Consider the following 21,453-nt stretch of genomic DNA (forward strand, 5'->3'; position numbering starts at 1 on the left):
TCTGACACAGCATGGTCAAACATTGAATGTAGTGGGTGAGTGTGGCATAACGCCCATTATATCACGGCCTGTCAGCTTGATGTCGGATGAGAGCCCGAAGTGATGCAGGTCTCTGACGTTTTTCACTTTGTGTGACACCTGAGAGCATGGGAATGAATTGACAATCCTAGAAACATCCTTATCAGAGGTTTCTGGCAGCGACTTACGCTGTGACGACTTAGCCATACACTGCATGTGTACTTGCTTGCTGTTACGTATGTTTTGTCGTGTCAAGTAACGGGAATACTTTGAAAACACAGTGGGATACCACGTCTTTCATGTTTGCAACCTTTAATATTATATTTCCCCGGACGATGTGTAAAGTTAATTATTCAAGAAACTACAAACGAATTACTCTTTTATTTCAAATGAACCATACTGCAATGCTTTCAGATGTAGTTTCCTGCAAAGCTGTTGTCCAGGTGCTCATAGGTCTGTTCACTGATTCAACCTGAAGATATTCAAAAAGAGGAATTATTAACACGTGTATAATTTGAAAACTCGGACATAAGGTAGTGATTGTATATTTGTTCTGTCAATGCTTCAAGACACATAACTTATTTTTTTCTAAATGAATGAAGTAATATCTTCAATTAATAAATTCAGGTGATCCAGAATGTCCTGCGAACAATGTATATTTCGTCGCAAAACCTGAGCACAAGTTATTTTTTCCAGGAAGAAACTATCGGTTATTTAAAACAACAGCATTCTAGCCCTCTCTACCTCAAATGGTCGACTCTGACAACAGGCATAGGTTCTCAACGGAGAAGATAAAGTTTATATACAAAACGGATTATCCCTTGTCTTGGATTAAAGTGCACGTAAACTCAATATTGCAACTTTGCAGACTTTAATACATAATCACTGATGCTTGACAAAAATTAATTTTGTAAAAGGGAAATAGCGTTAAGCGGACGTTTAAAACGACAGTGGAAATCGTTCCCCAAACGAAAAAAATCCCCCCCTGAGGGGGAATCCCCTTACTGGGGTTAAAACCGGTTTCCGGTGTTTGACGCGTTGCGCAATTACACCGATCATAATGATCGGGCCGACACCAAGTCTGCCTGCTCCTGCCTCCGATTTGTTAATGCATTGCGGCCTTTTTGTGTCAGCTCATCCATTTGATTACCGTATCCACAACTTATGTCTTATTATGCCTTTTTAGTAAAAGCATCGAAGATACCTTCTGTTGTTTACTCAGGGGATTAATCCCAAACAGGTATTCATTTTGTTGAATAGGGCCGAGGGCAGCTAGTTGTTTATTTACAAAACCCAAACTGGGTGTTAGCAATGAAACGTTAGTTACCGATTGTAAACTGTTCACAATGTCAACATGAAAGGTCGCTTCACACATTCAACGATATATGTAATGTTGTAATTGTTGTAGGATTAACCGAAATAGCAGAAACGGTATATGTGTAAAACGACTAAGAATCTCAATATAGACGCTGCAAACATATCAGCCAATGAAAACATATGTCACCGCCACGCCCCCAAATAGATTTGTTATGGATATGGTTTACGGAGCGTGTGATTTCAACACTTTCACTTGTGCATTTGAATACTTTCTATTCTATATTATGAAAATGTCTCTTTCGGAAATTATTTAAATGTGTCCTGGAAAACTGATATTCGCAACCAAATCGCGATCATTTTTTCAGTTTACTTTCCCTTAGAGGGGCCTCTCTGTTCAGATATTCTGTATGTCTTTTCCAAGGATTAAGACGGAATAAAATAAGGGATCGCAAGTATTGAATGGATACTCAATAACGATAACTGGTTACATGTGTTGTCATACTTGGGTGAATGTGAAAAACGAATGTGACCCCGCGACATCTCACCATGCCCAGGACCCGCTCCTGACAGTAGGTAGACCTAAACGCTATGAGGCTTATTTTGAAGTTTTCACTTTTCATACCCACCACGATCATCTATAACTTTCCGATCTGGATTTGTTGTGACCTTCACCTATTTATCGGAGTTTGGAGTTGTTGAGCTAATCATGCCTATTGTTTGCCATTTGTGCTACATTCATGTGTTGTCTCGACATGATGACTATTGTTGCCACTGTTTCCAATCACTCCCACCTAACAGGCGATGCATGTGTGACAAAATCATGCTAACATGTCTTCCGCGGGGTTTTTGGCCGCGAAGACCTTGCATTTAGGTACATTGCTGTGAATAACACCTTACTTGCCACCTTATCAAGTAGTCCTGGTTACACGTCATGCGTTCCATTGTTTCACTCCATAAGTATAAATATTATTTATCTTGTCAACAGAGACCAGTTTTCACCTACAGCTGCCGAGCATCCTCCTCAAGGTGGCAGTGTCCATACTGGCCATCATTTGCTGGATCTCCGGTTTGCTGGAACAACTATTGAACACGCCCTCCAAACAATCCACGGCTGCAAGGCCTTCTCTGTTTAAAACAAATAAATTATTTTAATCTTCAAAAACAGTATTTGCTACTGCCACACTGTAGTCAAATATTCATACATGGGGGAACATAGCGGACCATGTCAGTCTGAACGGCCATCACCTTCGTAAATAATTTGAATTGACAGAAGACAATTACTGAAATGCATTGTTTGGTTACATTTATGTCTTTGTCGTTTAGGGCACAGGTTGCCCAGTCGTCTGAGGCGTCGCAATTCACTGTGCAGAGTTGCGTCCTATGGGTTTGCTTTTAGGTTTGTCAGCACCTCACCTGCGCTCGTGGGCTTCACCAAAGCGGTAAACGTCTGAGACGTGCAACGCTTTGGGATTGCCTCCCACATTCAACTGACACGCCGAGACATAACTGAAATACTATCCTAGGCGATGTAAAACCCACTTCATGCACTCTTATTTCGGCGAGCAGACACATGTAGGAAACATGTTAATATAGCCTAACATGAAAAGGGGATGGCTGTGGTTCCTCAATCATGTCGTGTCTGGTACAAGTTCTTGTTCATTTTATCTAAAAACGAGTTTTGGTCTCAGGCGATATAATTACACAACGTTTATTTAAATAAATGCTACAGCAAAAGGTTACCAGAAACTGATAATTTTCTTATTTATCTTGCAGTACGATGACACTTAATCAGATAAAACACTGTTACTATTATAGCCATTACTGTTGGTGGCGATGTTCTTGTTTGTGATGACTGCATATACAGACTGCACAGGTGGGTCACAGCTATCGCCCAACTTAATTTCGACCCGAAACCTAAAACTAACTCTAACCCTGTCCCAACCATATATGCCTCTACTTTATGATAAAACATAAGCATGCATATGTTGCAGTCAATTTGATTCCGCATCCATTCATATGAAAAATCAAAGCCAGAGAACATTCTCCAACTGCAGAAACAGATTCCTTCGAGAGCAAAAGGTAAAACAATTTTTGAAAATTATGTTGACACCAGGTGTGCGCGAAAAGCGTAATATGCATATCCTGCCATACCGTTAGCACCCGCCACTGACACATTTTGCACAAAATAGCAAGTGTGTATCTGTCGCCGCATTCTCCGGTTACCCTCCCATACACAACGACAAGATCAATATGTTAATTTTGAATTACTTCTGCTGTGTATTAGTGGAGAGATTCTGCTGTTCACAGGTAAAGAGAAACACTCGTTGTTCGGTTTTGCAATACAGTGGGAGGGCCGTTTTAGTGTCTCGGCCAAACCATTTCTTTGTAGTTGACTCAGCAAAATTGATCAATGCAACTCAGCGTATGATGAGACTAAGGGACTTCAGGCACCAACAGAATATCGACCCAGTTCAAGCAAATATAAAACGCCAAAGCCAGAGAACAATCTCGACTATATGCGAAAACAATGTCCTTACATCTCTAAGGTTACACCCCCCTTATCACGTTTGCGCAATAATACTAATTATGCAGAATGACATAATGACGTAATGGAGTATACATATATGATTAGTTGAACAATATACATACACAATACATAACACGACTGACATAAGAAGAAGTGTGTGTATTTACCGACAAGACTGTTGGTAGTTCGCACTATTTGGGTTCATGTCCAGACTCGGTAATGGCGCCGCACACGTCATGAGTCTCCCCATGTACCCAGGTTGACAGTCGTCTTCAGCTGTAGCTGAAATAGTGTGTGAGTGGCTTCCTGACATTTTGAATTTTCAAATGTTTCAAGTTTTTCATGTCATTTTGTTTGTGCACCTTAGCTGTTTGTTTGTTTGTTGTTTAACGCCTCATTCAGCAATATTCCAGCTATATGGCATATATGACTGACATCATGAGCATCAATCCGCGCATATTGGGATACGATGACATGCATTAACTAAGTCAGCGATCCCGTTAGTTGCCTCTTACGACAAGCATAGTCGCCTTTTACGGCAAGTATGGGTTGCTGAAGACCTATTCTACCCCGGACCTTCATGGGTCGTGTACCTAAGAAGCACACTGAGATATGTATACTTTCATTGTAGGGTCAAACCTGTCACAAATTGTAACATTATTCATTAAAGATCTGTACATTATTAAAGTTTAAAACCCGTTAATCCGAACCCCGGCTGTTTCAAATCCATGTTATTCAACGAATCTGTGACTGGAAGTACCAGACCCATTCCATAATCATTGGAACAATCCCCTGTACGATTCTGATTTTTTATAAGCATGTGTTTACTATCATTTGTTTTATGTAGTTCAGCGCCGCATTCAGCAATATTCCACCTAAATTAGGGTGGTGTGTACATAATTGGATCTGGACCAGACAATCCAGTGATTGACATCATGAGCATCGCTCTGTGAAATTTGCAAACGATGACATGCATCAACTATGTCAGAGAGCCTGACCACCTAATCCGGTATGTCGCTTCCTGGAACATGCATTGGTTGCTAAGGACCCATTCTAACCCGACTCTTCACCGAGAAAGCACTGTCAATCAGTGACGATACCAGGTGTTCGCCAAAATGTGGCCGTGTCCTGCCCCTTCGTGGCGCCCGTCACAAACACATGCAAATCAAATCAAGAGTTTACCTGAACAAACACGAGAACATATGGCTCATGTTGACAGAATTGCATCGGACATTTTAGTCACTACTTTGGAAATATTCTCACATGTCTCCAAATATTGTTAAATGCTCTTCTGAGGCCTTGACTGTCACAATGGACGAAGAACTTTTGAGCGAAAGTCATATGGAGCTCTTTGAGATTTTCGCAGAAAGAACAAACTCGAGTTGTTGACACTCTCTGTGGGTCAATCAATGAAAGAATATTGGCTATTTGAACAAAACTGAACAATATTAGATCATCCATATACCTGAAGCTCAAGTTAAACTTCCTGGTCAAATTCCCGTGTTCTGATGTTGTCAGTCTTAATGTATTCATTGAGACAGTAAAAAATACTAAGCGACTATGCGAATTTTATCCTGACATTTCTTTACTTGGTCGAAACGGTAAGTGGAAACGGTACCGTCCGGTTTAACGGGGCTTTACTGCTGTTATATATACTCACCATCTCCATTAGTAGAAGGACCTGTCAAATAAAATAATAGTGTTAATAATAATAATAATAATAATAATAATGTAGATTATGTAATGAATTTAATGAGACTGTCCAACACATTGTCAGTGGATGCCCAGCTTTGGCACAAACACAGTATCTTAAGCGACATTATGGAGTGGCTCGATCATTTTATTACCGTCTTCGCCTTGCTTGTGGTTTTGACACAGAGGTACGACCCGGAATATGTAGAGGGCGTCATGAAAAATGATAAATACAAAATTCTTTGGAATAGGCACATTTACAGCCTTAGACGTATCCAGGCCAACAAATCTGATCCTGTCCTTTTGATAAATCCAATGAAATCATTTATATGATTGAATTTTCTGTCCCTTTTGACAGCAATGTGATTGACAAGATTGAGGAAACACATGACAAATATGCGGACCTCGCTTTCGAAATATCACGCTTGCATCCCAAGTTTCATGTTGTCCGACTCCCCATTGTTCTCGGTACCTTAGGTTTGGTACCTCCCAATCTGTTGACTGACATTGGGAGAGTGCCCAGGTTTGCTACCAGGAATACACAGCCCTTCTGACAATCTTGGTAATGCAGAAGGCTGCAGTGTTGGGGAGTCTTAACATTCTCCGAAAAGTTCTGGGTGGGTTTGACTATGCATGGTTAATATACTCTTTCACGCCATTCATTGATTTCCCGCCATGCAGTGATGTGTCCCCGAAGTTAATTACTGTACGTCTGACGACAAATAATTAGTTTGAGTGCAATATAACACCCCAACACACAGTTGTTGTTTTTATCAAATTACAAGTGTATATTAATTGAAATGTGGATTTAAATTTAATAATAATTATATAATGTAGGCTTGAATAATTGACATCCCACTACCCATGCATGAAAAATATTGGATCGTTGAAACAATAGAGGGACTTCCCGCATTGACTGAAGCACCATTCATAACGACGTTACACTCACTCATTTATTGAGTCTTCCACAACCAATAGACCTGGACACCACAAACAGCACCAGTTATGTTAGCCTTTTGCTTGTTAACATATTCAGGCATTGTTTAAGACAAGCCCTGGTAGTGAATGCGTGTGTTTTGTCTAATATCTCTTAACGTCAAGGGGCGGTGGGGTAGACTAGTGGTTAAAGAGTTCGCACGTGATGCTGAGGACCCGGTTTCGATTCCCCACATGGGTACAATGTGTGTAACCCATTTATGGGGATATTCATGGAATAATGGGGAGCATCTAAGCCGCAGCAAGTCGCTGTGCAGAGTTGCGTCCCTTGGGCACGCTATATAGAAACCTATGATTGTGGGTTCGAATCCCGGTGTCGCCCCGATTATGTTTGTAGGTTTGTCAGCACCATACCCGTGCTCGTGGGTTTCATATATTACCAGTGTAACGTTATATTTTAAGAGTATTATACAGAGAAGTGTGTTGGCATTCAATAGCTTGGCGATAACAATAATTTTGGGCATTGTTTTCGCACGGACGTATATACAATCTATATACGTCTTTGGTTTTCGTGACCTCAGTCAGAAATCTGAACTGAAGCATTGGAGATTGTACGAGCGCTTCCAGATATAGCTGATATTCGCGAACTGATCAACTGACGTCTTTGGTATTTTCTGGGCACCAGTTGATGATGATTCGCTCTCTGTTGTGGAAATACTCACATAAGGAGGAAATCTGGTTCTGCATCATCGTGATGTATTGTGCCGTGTTGGAGGAGCGTAGGTTTGGGCATTCATCGAGCACACGAGCAACACAGGTTTCGGTCGCTGCAGCAGTACTACAGAAAATACAGGGGAAGATACACGTCAACGAAAGATTCAACTTCAACACCAAGTCCGATTTACAGTATAAATTCTCTTAACTTGGTAACGCCAGGTTCGCCGTGATCATGGCGCTTGATTAACTGTGTTTAGTTTCACCAAAGTGGTACACTTCCAGGACCAGCGCCACTTTACTACCCCCCTTGGCTTTATTCATTCTCTTTGTAATCATACCTTTGTGCTCTCTACCGCTTCTCAAAGACTTTTACAGGACATCCCATTACAGGTAACGTCAGAACGACCTCTCGCGAACTTTGGCCGACCAATGAAATGATTAACAAGAGGTCAACATTAGCCAGTCAGAAAGCAGCTTGCCGAGATTTACGGCACTTGTTTCAACCTTTCAGACTTACGTTCCAGAATACGCTTTGAGAGATGTCGATTCCAAATTTGAAAACTGAACAAAACAAAATTCTGGAATGCTCTTATTGATGGCAGAGATTGTATGGCAGTACCTCCCACGGGCTATTGAAAAAGTCTCTTCTTTTTCAAATGTTTATGACATTGAAGCGAGAGATAGACGATGATTTTGATGGAATCAGTCGTACCTACTGTTGTTCGAAGTACCCTGTGTTGACCTTTCGAGGTTGATTTGAATAAACCCCACACCGACTGCCACTTTTCCGATGTGGTAAACGACGCTCTGATATGTCGGATGAAAGGTCGTTTTGACGTGACCCGTAATGGGATGTCCTCAAATCTTTGCTGGCGGTAGCCGAGAACTAAGTTTTTGTTTCAATGAGATTGGGATATTATTTATTATAGCTTACCTGCAGAATTCTCCCAAAGCTTCAGGATCGCCAGAATATCCTGTCAGGCTTGACGCACATATTGCCAAGTTCATTTCGGAACTACAGTCCTGACCATACGCCAAACTGACTGGAAGAAAATTGATTGACTTTATGAACAGAAACACAAATGGTCACATACTGCCAAACCGACAGCAAGTCAGTGTAAACATGTAAAGAGCGACAAAACGATTCCATAATTCTTATAAACCTTTTCAAAAACCGAGTCGATTGTGCGATTAAGACTCTATCATCAGCGTGTGTTTATGAATCACCACCAGACCGTGATAACCCCAGGTGTTCGCGAAAGGGGGGCATATCCTGCCCCATCGGTGGCACCCGCCAGAAACACATGCAAAGGCAAGTCAATTGTTCACCTGAACATAAACGGGAACATATGGCACAAGTAAAACAGGTAAATATATATAATATATATCCTTGAGGAAATACCGGTTTTAAACAGGACATGTTATTTGAGTCTAAACACCTGGTCAGTCATGCCATTAATGGCTACAGTTATATTACAATGCAAACAGTAAATCCTCGTTGATCCTAACGGGACAGTTATGCCATGTGTATGTATGTAGGACACGTCCTGAAAGGGATTCAGACTAACGCGATGCTTTCTGTTTGCTACCAATTGTTTGTAAACGGGAACATATGGCACAAGTAAAACAGGTAAATATATATAATATATATCCTTGAGGAAATACCGGGTTTAAACAGGACATGTTATTTGAGTCTAAACACCTGGTCAGTCATGCCATTAATGGCTACAGTTATATTGCAATGCAAACAGTAAATCCTCGTTGATCCTAACGGGACAGTTATGCCATGTGTATGTATGTAGGACACGTCCTGAAAGGGATTCAGACTAACGCGATGCTTTCTGTTTGCTACCAATTGTTTGCAGTGAGCATCGAGCATCGAGCACCCGGGTTCGTTTCCGAACATAAATATAGTTTGTAGTCAATTTCCAGTGCCCACAGCTGCGATATCGCTGGAATACTCCTTCGTTCCTCATTTGCAGATCACTTGTCTATTCACAAAATCCCAACCCGCATATTTTTAGTTATAAATATTGATAATATTGAAAAAAAAGTAAAAACTATGTTTTTGTAGAAATGTTTATCAGAAACGACTTAATATTTATAAACATGGGGTCCATATTGTTCGTGATCATTTACACGAGGAAATGAATATATTTGTTATCAGATTTACGGGTGTTATTGAGTATTTGATGCACGAAAATTTCATTTGGAAAACACTTGTGTGTATTCATACTCTGTGAGTACATATCCATGTTTGTTTCTTTGTTGTTTAACGCCGCACTCAGCAATATTTCAGCTATCTGTAAATAATCGAGTCTGGACCAGACAATCCAGTGATTGACATCATGAGCATCAATCCACGCAACTACGATGACATGCATCAATCAAGTCAGAGAGCCTGACCACCCGATTCCGTTAGTCGCCTCTTACGACAAGCATAGTCGCCTTTTACGGCAAGTAGTGGTTGCTGAAGACCTATTCTACTTCGGATCTTAACAGGTCTCACATCTAAGTACGTCATGGTTTGAGCTGGTAGAATCGGAATGTATTGTTTCATAAGACGCAGAATAAGAAATGTGTTCGTGTCTAATACTGATTTTCTGTATTTTATCAAGCAGCTTCGCGTCGTTCACAAATTAGTAAACACAATTAACATATGGATGCATTCATGATATTAAAATGAAATCGTTTTAGATCAGTAAACTGAACGAAAGCCTTCACAACAGATCTTTGTTTATCTCGTAAGTTTATATGTGTTACCTGAGAACAAATACTTCTCTCAGCTTCTCTTTAATGATAATAATTAGTAAGTTTATAATGCAACATCAACATCCCGCCGCGCCATTATTATTTACGCGGTGTTTGGATCAGTGTGCACTTAAATTTCATTTTTGCTCCCTAGGAAGTATGCAACCGAAACGGTCGTATGGTTTGCGAGAACGTTATGGTCACATTACCGTCTCATCCTACCGGGTACCCATTAAACTGCTGTCCGAACAAAGTCATATTTCAAACTAATCTCTTGCGTAAGGAGACACCGCAATGTGTTTCAGTGAGGTGTAGCGCCGTAATCAAAGGAACTCTCAAGAGTGAAGCTGCCGAACACAGGCAACCATCCATCTATTGTCCGCGGACCACATTGCTTACCTTCGCCTGACAAGATTTACTACCTGTGTGCAGTGACAGTGTACAATCACATGGCATCGGTGCCTCTTCAAAGTATGTCACAGTTACAGTGTTCAGACCACTGGACTGCAATGCATACCATTTATACTTCCAAGCATTTCAACTGATCACATCAAACGCTGCTTAGAACAGTATTTCCGGGGCACGGGTGGCCTAGTCGTCTAAGGCGCCGCGATTCGCTGTGCAAAGTTGCGTCCCTTGGGCACGCCAGAAACCTATGATAGTGGGTTCGAATCCCGGTTCGCCCCGATTATGTTTGTAGGTTTGTCAGCACCATACCCGTGCTCGTGGGTTTCATCGAAGCGGTAAATGTCTGAAACCTGCATCACTTCTGGCTTTCCTCCCACATTAAGCTGACACGCCTTGATACAACTGGAATAATGTTAAAAGCGGCGTAAAACCCAACAACACTCACTCACTCACTCACTAGAACAGTATTTCAGTAATGCTTGTGTGACGAAACCTCGAAATCAGGCCGAAAACTTTGGTTGAAACCGGCGATCATGGTGCTGAAGCGATACGATCCCACGTCGAGCAGGATTTGGACGTATTGGACAAGAACTCTACAAAGACAGTTTCAATGACTCAGGCGACTGTGCTGTTCGCATTGAAAAACTATTGTTTGTTTCATGTTTTACGCCGGACTCAACAATATTCCGGCTATATGACATCAACCTCAAAATAGTGATCTTGGACCAGACCAGACCCTTGCCGTTGGGCGACAATGACACGCAATCAACCAAATCACCGAAACATCATACTGTCTCCGAGCAGACCAGTTCTTGTTACCCCGTTAATGCCGAATGCTAGGCAGGACAACAAGTACAATGTGACACTTTTTAACATCGTTTGGGTTTTCCTGCCTGAGATAGCACCACCGACCTCCCCGCTCGACGGGAAGACGCCCGACCCGAAGACGCAACATAGGTTCCTAGGGAACATTCCGCATTGATCTCAAATAACCATGTACGAACAAAATAAATGATAATGATATATTCCATGTGGCTGTGTTGACATACAATGAGATCAGCACCATGAGGCATACTTACCCACTGCAGAAATCACGAAGATGATATTGACGCCCATGATGCTGACTGGTGTTTTGTCACAGTAGGTGCTGGTTTTGCAATGTGCTCACCAGAAACAACTCTGCACTTTATAGCTACAGTGCCCACGAATTTCCTCATTTCCATATTCGCCTACTGTGACTTACAAGTCTGACTGACATTTCCGACAGTTAATTGCCTTTGCAAATTGCATGAAATTAGTCACCTCCAACGTCGCCTTTGCCAACTCCCTGTTTCTAATGCAAATGTTATGTTTGTATAAATTACCCTGTAACATTGTGAGCATACAATAGCATATTCATATAGCTCATTCATATATATTTTTTGTAAATATTTGGCACTTCTGAAGGCATTAAAACAATAGGACATTGCAAATGAGTGGTCGTGATATTCGAAACACTGGGTGTCCGCTAAATGTTTGAGAAAAATAAAGTCCATAGGGATGCAAGTCCAAGACGTGTTTTTCTCTCTGGTGAAACCAACAAGCACTGCGGACTGGTTGAAAAAAACAATTTGAGAAAAACTGAAAACAGGTCCCTTTGTAAAGAGTACAACAATGTCTGTTTAAGATACAAAATAGCTCACAATTTGAGGTCTTGATTTATAATATGCAGTGTAAATCAGCACACCCTTGTATGAATGTAACCGATCACGTGTTCTGAAAACACTTCCATTTAATGTTCTTCCGGTTATCCGAGTACCACACATGAAAGTATCAGTATGTACATGTCATATCTTGTCCTTCCCGGAAACATAGACGCAATCATATTTACGTTTGACATGAACATTTCATAATGAATTATGGATCACCCGTACATGTACATGACGTATTGCTGTATTGAATACTGGTTTATGTAGACAATTCGAAATTATCCCGATTTAAAGATATGTCCAAAAATGATACATTATTGCGACTCCGAGCCGGCCAGTCCTTGTTTTGTACCCTGAATACCGACAGCCAGGCAGGCTAACAACAAGTACCATCTTCTGGTATCACGCGACCAGGGGCTCGAACCATTGACCTCCGTTCTCAGGGCAGACGCTCCATGGAGGCGGTTCACAGACTTACGCAGAATTTGTACGTGACTATTCCTTATCCCTGACACATCCATTTCGCACAGGTTACTCTCTCTTTTACGTTTGCCAGTTAGCACTGGAATTAAGAGTGAAAGTTAATTATCGTTAATTATCGCCAGTCGACTGAGATACCATGCCACATCATGAATACCCCACTCAAAAACAGTGTACTCCGAGCGGACCAGTCTTTATTTTAGCCCTTTAATGTATTCGCGAAACAAAAACATGAGTTTTGAGTAAAGGAACATATTCTCGCCCATGGGCCTACCCATGCGCCAGACTTCGCCCATGGGCAGGCCCATGGGCGACATAGTCTAAATATTGAGTTTTTGAACATTTTGTTTTTCATTTTTTCATTAAATTTTGTGTCATGATACTTCAATGAATACATTTAATGTATTGGCGAAACAAAATCATGAGTTTTAAGTAAAGGAACATATTCTCGCCCATGGGCCAAACCTTTTTCTCGCCCATGGGCGAAATATTTCAATATCGCTATAAAATCGTTGAATGAAGTTAAAATGAGTTAAATTTTGTGTCATGATACTTGAATGAATACATTAAATGTATTTGCGAAACAAAAACATGAGTTTTAAGTAAAGGAACATATTCTCGCCCATGGGCCTACCCATGGGCCAGACTTCGCCCATGGGCAGGCCCATGGGCGACATAGTCTAAATATTGAGTTTTTAAACAATTTTTTTTTCATATTTTCTTCCTTGGTATGTTCCCATGAAAACGGCATGTTTAATTTTGTAAATACCTTTAACCGAGGCTGGGCAAAGAGCGTAGAGTTTCTGGACTTTTGGGTTTCCAGAATTAAAATGGGACGTGTTATATTATTAACATTACAGATTATTGAAGAACATACTTCAACAAAACAGTTTCATTCATGGAGTATAAACGTAAAATCCGGTTGGCGCACTGTGTACATCCGAAAAGGCAGTTTGTACACCGGTTTCCAGGGGCATGGGTGTCCCAGTCGTCTGAGGCGCCGCGATTCGCTGTGCAGCGTTGCGTCCATTTGGCACACCAGAAACCTATGATTGTGGGTTCGAATCCCTGTTCGCCCCGATTATGTTTCTAGTTTTGTCAGCACCATACCCGTGCTCATGGGTTTCACCGAAGTGGTAAACGTCTTAGACCTGCATCACTTTCCTCCCACATTAAGCTGACACGCCGCGATATAACTGGAATACTGTTCAACCCAACTCATTCACTCACTCATTGTACACCAGTTTCCACGTTTATACTTCCATAACCACAAACAAATATTGAAGTAAATTCTAAGATATCATCAACAACACGGACACCCCACAGATCGCTTGTTTGATCATAAACACAAAAATATGTAGGCCACGATGAAATCAGCCACATCGTTAAGCGGAATAATATAACGCAAACTCCACCCGTTCTGTTATCACCCAATCAAGAAACAGTAGTGTTATGGGCTTTTTTCAGATTTATGTTTTGCCAATCAAGTGCCATGGAATCACTTGCAAATTAGCTCTTCATGAATATACCAATTTGGTGAAAACAAAATGAATGTAATCCTGTGTTTATCCCCCCGATAATGGTGAGAGATCCTTGACCTTCTCCCTTGTTCATGTGGGCGATATCTGGCAGATGACCACGGCTATTAGCGATAGTTTGGTTTAATCATCTGGCTATATCAGTGGTTATAAAATGGAGTGACCTTTAAAGATGCTTGGTTGGCACATCCTGCATACATATAACTTTCATCCCCATAAAATTTAGTTGAACGTTAAAGTATTGTTAAATGCGAATCAAAGTTTGAATGAAGAACTAGTGTCTCGTTTTGTTCACGTCAGTATTGCAGTATTTTGAATTTATATTTGCATGCAATCGATGTAGCTTTGCACAAGTGTCGTTGTGGTGCCGTGGTATTGTCGTACCTTCACTTCAGCGTCACCGTAGCTTTGTGACAGTGTCACAGTTCTATGGATGTAGTGTCGCATTATGGTCATAAGGTATTGCAGTAATTTGTCACAGTGGAGTCGTTATAGACTAAACATAGTGTTGCTTCAGTGTGTCGAAGTATAGTCGTTATAGACTAAACATGGCGTTCCAGCAGTTTGTCGCAATAGAGTCGTTTTAGACTAAACAAAGTGCTGAGCAGTGTGTCGCAGTATAGTCGTTATACACTAAACATAGTGTTGCAGCAGTTTGTCGCATTAGAGTCGTTATAGACTAAACATGGCGTTGCAATATATGTACACTTACAACTTAAATTGTTTGATAGGCATTACTTAGAAGTTGACGGATGACTATTTTATGGATAACAACTTTAATACTGTAAAAAGCGAGGTTACGGTATAGATCCTTAAACCGTTGTCAAGCAAGACTGAATGAGGAGAGAGTATTAGTGGATTTTACGACCGCTTCAGCCGTTGGCTATTTCGCAGTCGGGGCCAGACAGGTTAAACGATAATAAATAATAGTGAGAAATAAGAAAGTAATCGTTAACTATAAGTTAGGGGGGGGGGGGGGGGGGGGGGTAAAGAAGAAAGAAATACAGTAAAGGGGGTAGAAGGGGGAGAGAGAAGTTTAGCGGAGGTGTAGTAGAGCTGTAAGAAACCTAGTCTATGAGGAGCAGCTAGTAAATAGACTTATAATGGTATATAATCAGTTAAGCTGATATGCTAATATAATAATATCTAATAGTAAGTTAAAAAAAGAAATGGGGCGGATGGAAAACCTACTATAAAAAGTTTGGGCTTATTGGCTGGGGGTAGGGGAGTCAGGAGAGGGGGTGAGTCGTGACCGTGAGCGTGGGGACTGAGCTTGGGTGGGTGGCTGGATGAACGGGTGTGACTATGTGTGTCTGGATATGGGCGAATTTTTCGCGCGGACGTCAGAGAAGTCGGTCCGCGCTGAGAATTTGGATCCCGATCCTAAATTGTAAAAGTGTGGATTTTGTATATAGTAATTATGCTGTGATTTGTTGGGATTTTTCTAAAGTCTACTTATGAGATTTGTTGATTTAAGGAATGTAGCTATATGAGAGAATTTAGCGGGATGATTGAAGGGATTTAAAAGCAGGGGGTTTGCCATTGATGTATATGTTTGATGGGGCTGTATGTTTAATTTTTTCAAGTTTGTGTGTTTTAATGAGTTTGTATAGGTGTGTAAGGTATGGGGCTAAAGTGTGATTGTTTTTTAATTTCTTTAAGGTGGCAGGTCTAAGGTTGTTGTATTTGGTAATGATTTGTTTGAGAATAGGGTTGTGTTGGGCCCCAGCCCAGTAGTTAAGGATGGTTTGATTTCGCCTAAGTTGATGGATGTAGTTCCTGATATGAGCTGAATGAGGGACATAGTACAGAATATATATAGTAGGTGCAGGATTAACAGTAGAGGATTAACAGTAACAACAATTGCATACAGACAGACAGACAGGTTTATTTGCATTAAACGCCACGTGACCTAAAGTACAAAACTTTTTACATCATAATTTGAGTTACCCCATGAAGATATACTCAAATTAACAAAATAACTTATTAAGAGGAACCGTTCTGAAAGAATGCGTTAAGAACTTGGTAAATGGCAATAATACATCAATATCTGACGAAGTACATACTATTAGGCTTTTAAGGGAATAATGCTGCTTATTTGACAATTTAGGTGATAAGAGTTTACGCTCATCTTCATAATGTTTTCAGACATATACAACATGAATTTCATCTTCAATTGCGTTGCAATGTTCACACAGAACATCATCATCGGTCATTGTTGATACATCCCTGCGTAGATGCTGCACACCCAAAGAATTACAGCCAATTCTAAACTTTGTTTATAGACGTTTGTACTCCAAGGGCATTTGAAGAGATAAATATTTTTCAATCTAACTATGATTTCAGGGTCTTATTAAAATCTAATACATTTGAGTCTAAGGAGGCATGCCATTCATGCAAAGAACAATTGTACACTCCTTTCTTTAAACTGGGTAATAAATAGCTTAGGATCACCAGCATCCTGTGAAATCCAAGCGATACCAAAGCCGTAGGAAAATAATAAATTTCTTACACGGTGGCCCAGTTGGGGCGTTTCCTATCAACAGTAGCTAATAAAAAGAGATAGCAATTATATGGATATCTATTAAATATCATATGAAGCAATCTTAACCAATATTTAACACATCTTACAAAATAGGTCGTGTACAAAGGAACTCACCATAGACAGCAGCGTCAGATGTTCTATATCCAATGTGTAACAACAATTTACAAAACTTTCGGTAGGCAATTTTTATGCTTTCCCTTCTTTGGTAGCCCCAGATTTCGCAACCATATAACAAAATTGGTACAATTTTCTTATCAAATAGGTAAAACGAATCTTTAGGAGTAAATTCAAGTCTCCTGATCAGGGATTTTACTGGCCACAGTGCTTTAGAAGCCTGTTCAGAAAGTGTTTTACATGCTCTGGTCCAAATGAGTTTTGGCGTTATAATTAAGCCTAAATATTTATACATACTTACAGTATCCATGTGTGTTTACCATCAAAATACATAAGTGGGATAACATGAGTAAGTGTTGACTACCGAAGGATAATACTGTCACAACACGATGGACAGAGAACACATAGATTGAAGACAATGAGACATGAAGCTAATCAAACAGGATAAGTGATTATTGCTTGATTATTGATGAGTTCATGATAGGCGGATGGGATGAAATAGCCTTGATCTCTGTTGATTGATGGCTTGTGGCGGCGAATGTGGACTGCTTCTGTTAGTTTTCTTTCAGTGAAATCATGGTCCGAGATGGCTAATTTACTGTCTGATTTAATGGTTGAGGTTTTGTGCTCTTTCGTTCTGGTGTTGATGGGGCAGGGTGTTTCACATACGTAAGATGTCCACAGTTGCAGTCAATTTTGTAAACTACACCTTTAGGCTCTTGGGGGTTTGGTTGTGTTCCTGCCGTTGGCTCTTAGCAGGGTGTTGAGGGAGTTCGAACTGGTGAAGTGGGTGTCAATATTGGCTTGCTGTTTGAGGAGGCGGCTGATGATGTGGAAGGCTTTTCCTATGAACGGGAGGGCGATGCGGAAGGGCGCTGATTCGGGCTTAAGGGTCGCACCAGGGGGTAAGGTGGACTATCTGCGTCACCAGATCTGTGACATTCTTGCTAAAACCAAATCGCAAAACCCTAACCTCACCAGAGCTGAGACAAAAGCCATTAAAGAACTCCGAGATGACAACACCATCAAGATTGCCCCTGCTGACAAGGGCAAGGCCACAGTCATCATGGACACTGTCCACTTCCATGAGCAAGTGAACAACATCCTCTAAGACCCTACCACCTACTCCAAGATCAAGGCTTTGGTGAAAAAAAGATGACTCAAAGCGCGACAATGCGACAAAGGCAAAAATCTCGCGTTGTCACATTGTCGCAATGTCGCGCTTTGGCTAATTTTGACACTTTTAGCTTGTTTTTGCAAGGGCGACAATGCGATAACGCGACAATGTCCCTTGTAGTATTCCATAGATATTGCATAGACAAAACAAACTTGTTTGACTCATTTAAGTTCTTGTAGACGGACGAATGGCGAGTGTTCCTAATGAGTACCCTTTCCATATACGCAAATAACAAAATCAAAAATCGCGCGAGTTCTGAGGAGGCTTCGCGGGGATTTTGCGAATTAAAGTTAAATATTTGTGCGTTTTTATGTGACAGTATTGTCACAGTAATGACGCTGTGGTGTCCCATTGTTATTGTTGTACTGTTGCCTTATTATGGTGGCCGAGAGGGGACATCGCTTTCTCGCTCTATCGCTTTATCGCTTTATCGCTTTCTCGCGGTTAAGCAGTATCCCCTCTTGACCACTACAGGGGCCGCATGTGATATCTGCTGCAATTGGGAGGTAATGTTGAACTTTTCTCACTATTTACTTAAAACATAATTTAACTGTACAGACGTAGGTAATTTTAAAACAATCCACCGATTATTGCGTAAAATGTAATTGATTTATTTATGGCCCTATTCAGTTGTATGTGACCATCACGCCGAAAGCGCGTGGCAGATCATGGCAATACGCTCTAAATAAATCAGGTTAAAATCTAAATATATACTTTTCAAAAGAAGTTAAGAAGACTATGGTTAATTAGTCATGGCTGATTGTTTTGCAAAATTACAATCTTAAATTGTGGGTGTTCTATAACTTGTTTTCGGTAGTATATGATGTTACAGTGTGTCATAAGGTTGTCCGTATTTGTCCTTTTTGACATTTGATGTATGTTTAACTTGAATTGTGTTTCTTGTCTTGTGCAAATCTACAACTACAAAATGCACTTGCATATAGTAATTTGATAAATACCGCTGTGAGTGAGTGAGAATGGTTTCACGGCGCTTTTAACAATAATCAAGTTATATCACGGGTAACACCAGAAATGGGCTTCACACATTGTACCCATGTGGGGAATCGAACTGGGTCTTCGGCTTGACGATCGAACGCTTTAACCACTAGGCTATCCCACTGCCCCCATCGCTGTGGCGTTACCACAGTTGATATGTGTACTTGTGTAAACTACACATGTGGAGAGACACATGTGTGTGTGTGTGTGTGTGTGTGTGTGTGTGTGTGTGTGTGTGTGTGTGTGTGTGTGTGTGTGTTTCCGACTCATTGTCTGTGTAAAAAGGTAGTAGATAACTACATAACTCACATCAGAACGCACAATTGTTAACCATACAGTTTAAATGGATAGAGAATTGCTACATAAATATGTATATTCCTGCCTGAGCCTATACTATAATTGGATATCTAGTCTCTCCTTGCAGGAAAGTTAAACTTTATTTTACAAGCACTTTAGCATTAAATTTTATTCCCAAAGACAGTTTGATCGAAAGTCATTATAAGAAACGAGTTGTTTAAAAAAAATATTTACAACGCATTTCATTTCTATTGACCAAGGAATGGGGTTACGGGTTAATGACGCTCTCGAAAGTCGTATATGTGACTTAAGGTAGAGACATATATCTAATTCATCTGTATTTTGTAAGGGAAACATAACTGTGTACATGTATGCATAATGTACATGCAACTTAATGAACATAATTGTGATCCCGAAATCGGACGAGCACATATTCGGCTTCAATTCAAAATCTAATTACCGAACAAAATAATTCTTTGGACGTTGCAAACAATACAAACTGGCTAATACAACTGACATATATGATCTCCTTTTTATCAGTTTTAAGTTTGATGGAGGAATGGGGGGTTGGTACTATGAGCAAAATGAAAATATGAACAGTGACTATCTGTATTCTTTGAATCTTGCTTATTTATTACACTACAAGAAAATATGCAAGCTAAACGAGAAAAAAATACATGTGTATTTTGTAACATATTTATCTACTACTAGATGTTTAAAAAATATAATCATAAGAGGCAAAATAGCGGTGAGAATTACAGGATCACTAAATATCAGCAAAAACCGTTTTAATGTACGGCATTATGGGAAATATCGCTTTATCGCTCTATCGCTCTATCGCTTTATCGCTTTCTCGCTCTAACGCTTTCTCGCTTTATCGCTTTCTCGCTCTATCGCTTTATCGCTTTCTCGCGGTATAGCAATATTCCCTCTTGTGGGTTTTAATCATAAAAGAGAGCTGAGATTTTTCCAGTCGCATTTCAAATAATACATATGGACGGAATGTTGAAATTTTCTCACTATCTACTGAAATATAATTTAACAGTTCAGACATATGTGCTTTTATAACAATCCACGTATTTCTGCGTAAAAAAAAGAATTTGATTGATTTATGACCCTATTTAGCTATTGGATCCCCCGCCCCCAGGCCAAGTTATCAAAACAAATAGCAAATAACACCGCTCAATAGCGCTGAGTAGTACGTACTTCCTAAAAAGCAATAGTGTTTTCCTAAAAACAACGCTTATATCAACGTTTATTCTGTTTGCGGAGTAGATGTCATCAAAGTGGAAGTCCTCACCCAAGCAATGGTTAATACTACCGGATGTCCTTTATGTAATTTCTAGTTTTGGGATGACATATTGTTCTCAGTAACCGTAATGTGGAAATAGATAGTTGATTGGTTTAATATTCAAGTTGGTATTTCCGCTATTCAAAGTGTTCAGTGAGGCCGTCTTATCAACAGTCATTTCTGAGACATAAATGCAAAGTATAATCAACCTTATTCGAAAGTAATATGCGCCCCGCTCTAATCAACGCCCACGGCGATATTTGCTAAAATATTGGCTATTGAACAATCCCAATTAGCACCCCTTGCGATTGATTAATGTACACCAGATTTATTTATTCGCGTATAATACGCACTCGTGCGTTTTATGCACACTTAATTATGGGCAATTAGATTCGGGAAAAATATATCTGTCGTACATAAACATTTCAGGCTGTCAGCATAAACCACGAAATTTATCTTTCAACTCAACTCTTTGTTTCGCCAAAATATTATTCTTGAGAGCGCCCTGGGCACTTATTACGTCGAATACGGTTATTATGTCTACGCTAATTTTTTTGCATTTATAATTAACGTTAATTTCAAGATTTACAGCACATACTATTAAAAAGAAGTTAAAGAACACCCGATTCCTTCATATGACTATGGTTAGTCATTAGAAGAAGCAATAGGGCGAGAAAGCGATAGAGCGATAAAGCGAGAAAGCGATAGAGCGAGAAAGCGAGAAAGCGAGAAAGCGATAGAGCGATAGAGCGAGAAAGCGAGAAAGCGATAGAGCGATAAAGCGATAAAGCGAGAAAGCGATGTCCCCTCTCGGCCACCATACCTTATTGCCGAAGTAGATTTTTAGTAGTGTCGCAGTTGTATTGCTGTATTGTCGTAGTCGTGTCGCAGTATTGCCGTAGTAGTGTCGCATTAATGTTGCAGTAGTTTTGCAGTAATGCTGCTGTACTGCCGCCGAATT

At 40.3% G+C, this 21,453-nt stretch overlaps 1 protein-coding gene across 3 annotated transcripts in view; it reads right to left on the minus strand.

Moving 5' to 3' along the window:
- Positions 1-384: 384 nt before the first annotated feature.
- Positions 385-21,453, minus strand: part of LOC124117162 — a 37,167-nt gene continuing 16,098 nt past the window's right edge. The window contains exons 1-7 of one of the 3 annotated variants that reach the window (XM_046478910.1): positions 11,446-11,576; positions 8,142-8,250; positions 7,213-7,328; positions 5,523-5,543; positions 4,030-4,144; positions 2,335-2,460; positions 385-490 (exon numbers count right to left, since the gene is read on the minus strand). In XM_046478910.1, coding sequence (XP_046334866.1) covers positions 478-490; positions 2,335-2,460; positions 4,030-4,144; positions 5,523-5,543; positions 7,213-7,328; positions 8,142-8,250; positions 11,446-11,482 — 537 coding nt within the window. In that variant the 5' untranslated portion in view covers positions 11,483-11,576 and the 3' untranslated portion in view covers positions 385-477. Of the gene's footprint in view, positions 491-2,334; positions 2,461-4,029; positions 4,145-5,522; positions 5,544-7,212; positions 7,329-8,141; positions 8,251-11,445; positions 11,577-21,453 lie in introns of those variants that run through there. The other 2 variants (XM_048394121.1, XM_048394122.1) reach the window with 2 other exon arrangements.

Source organism: Haliotis rufescens, unplaced genomic scaffold, assembly GCF_023055435.1.
Source record: "Haliotis rufescens isolate VD_foot unplaced genomic scaffold, xgHalRufe1.0.p SCAF_13, whole genome shotgun sequence".
Lineage (NCBI taxonomy): Eukaryota > Metazoa > Mollusca > Gastropoda > Lepetellida > Haliotidae > Haliotis > Haliotis rufescens.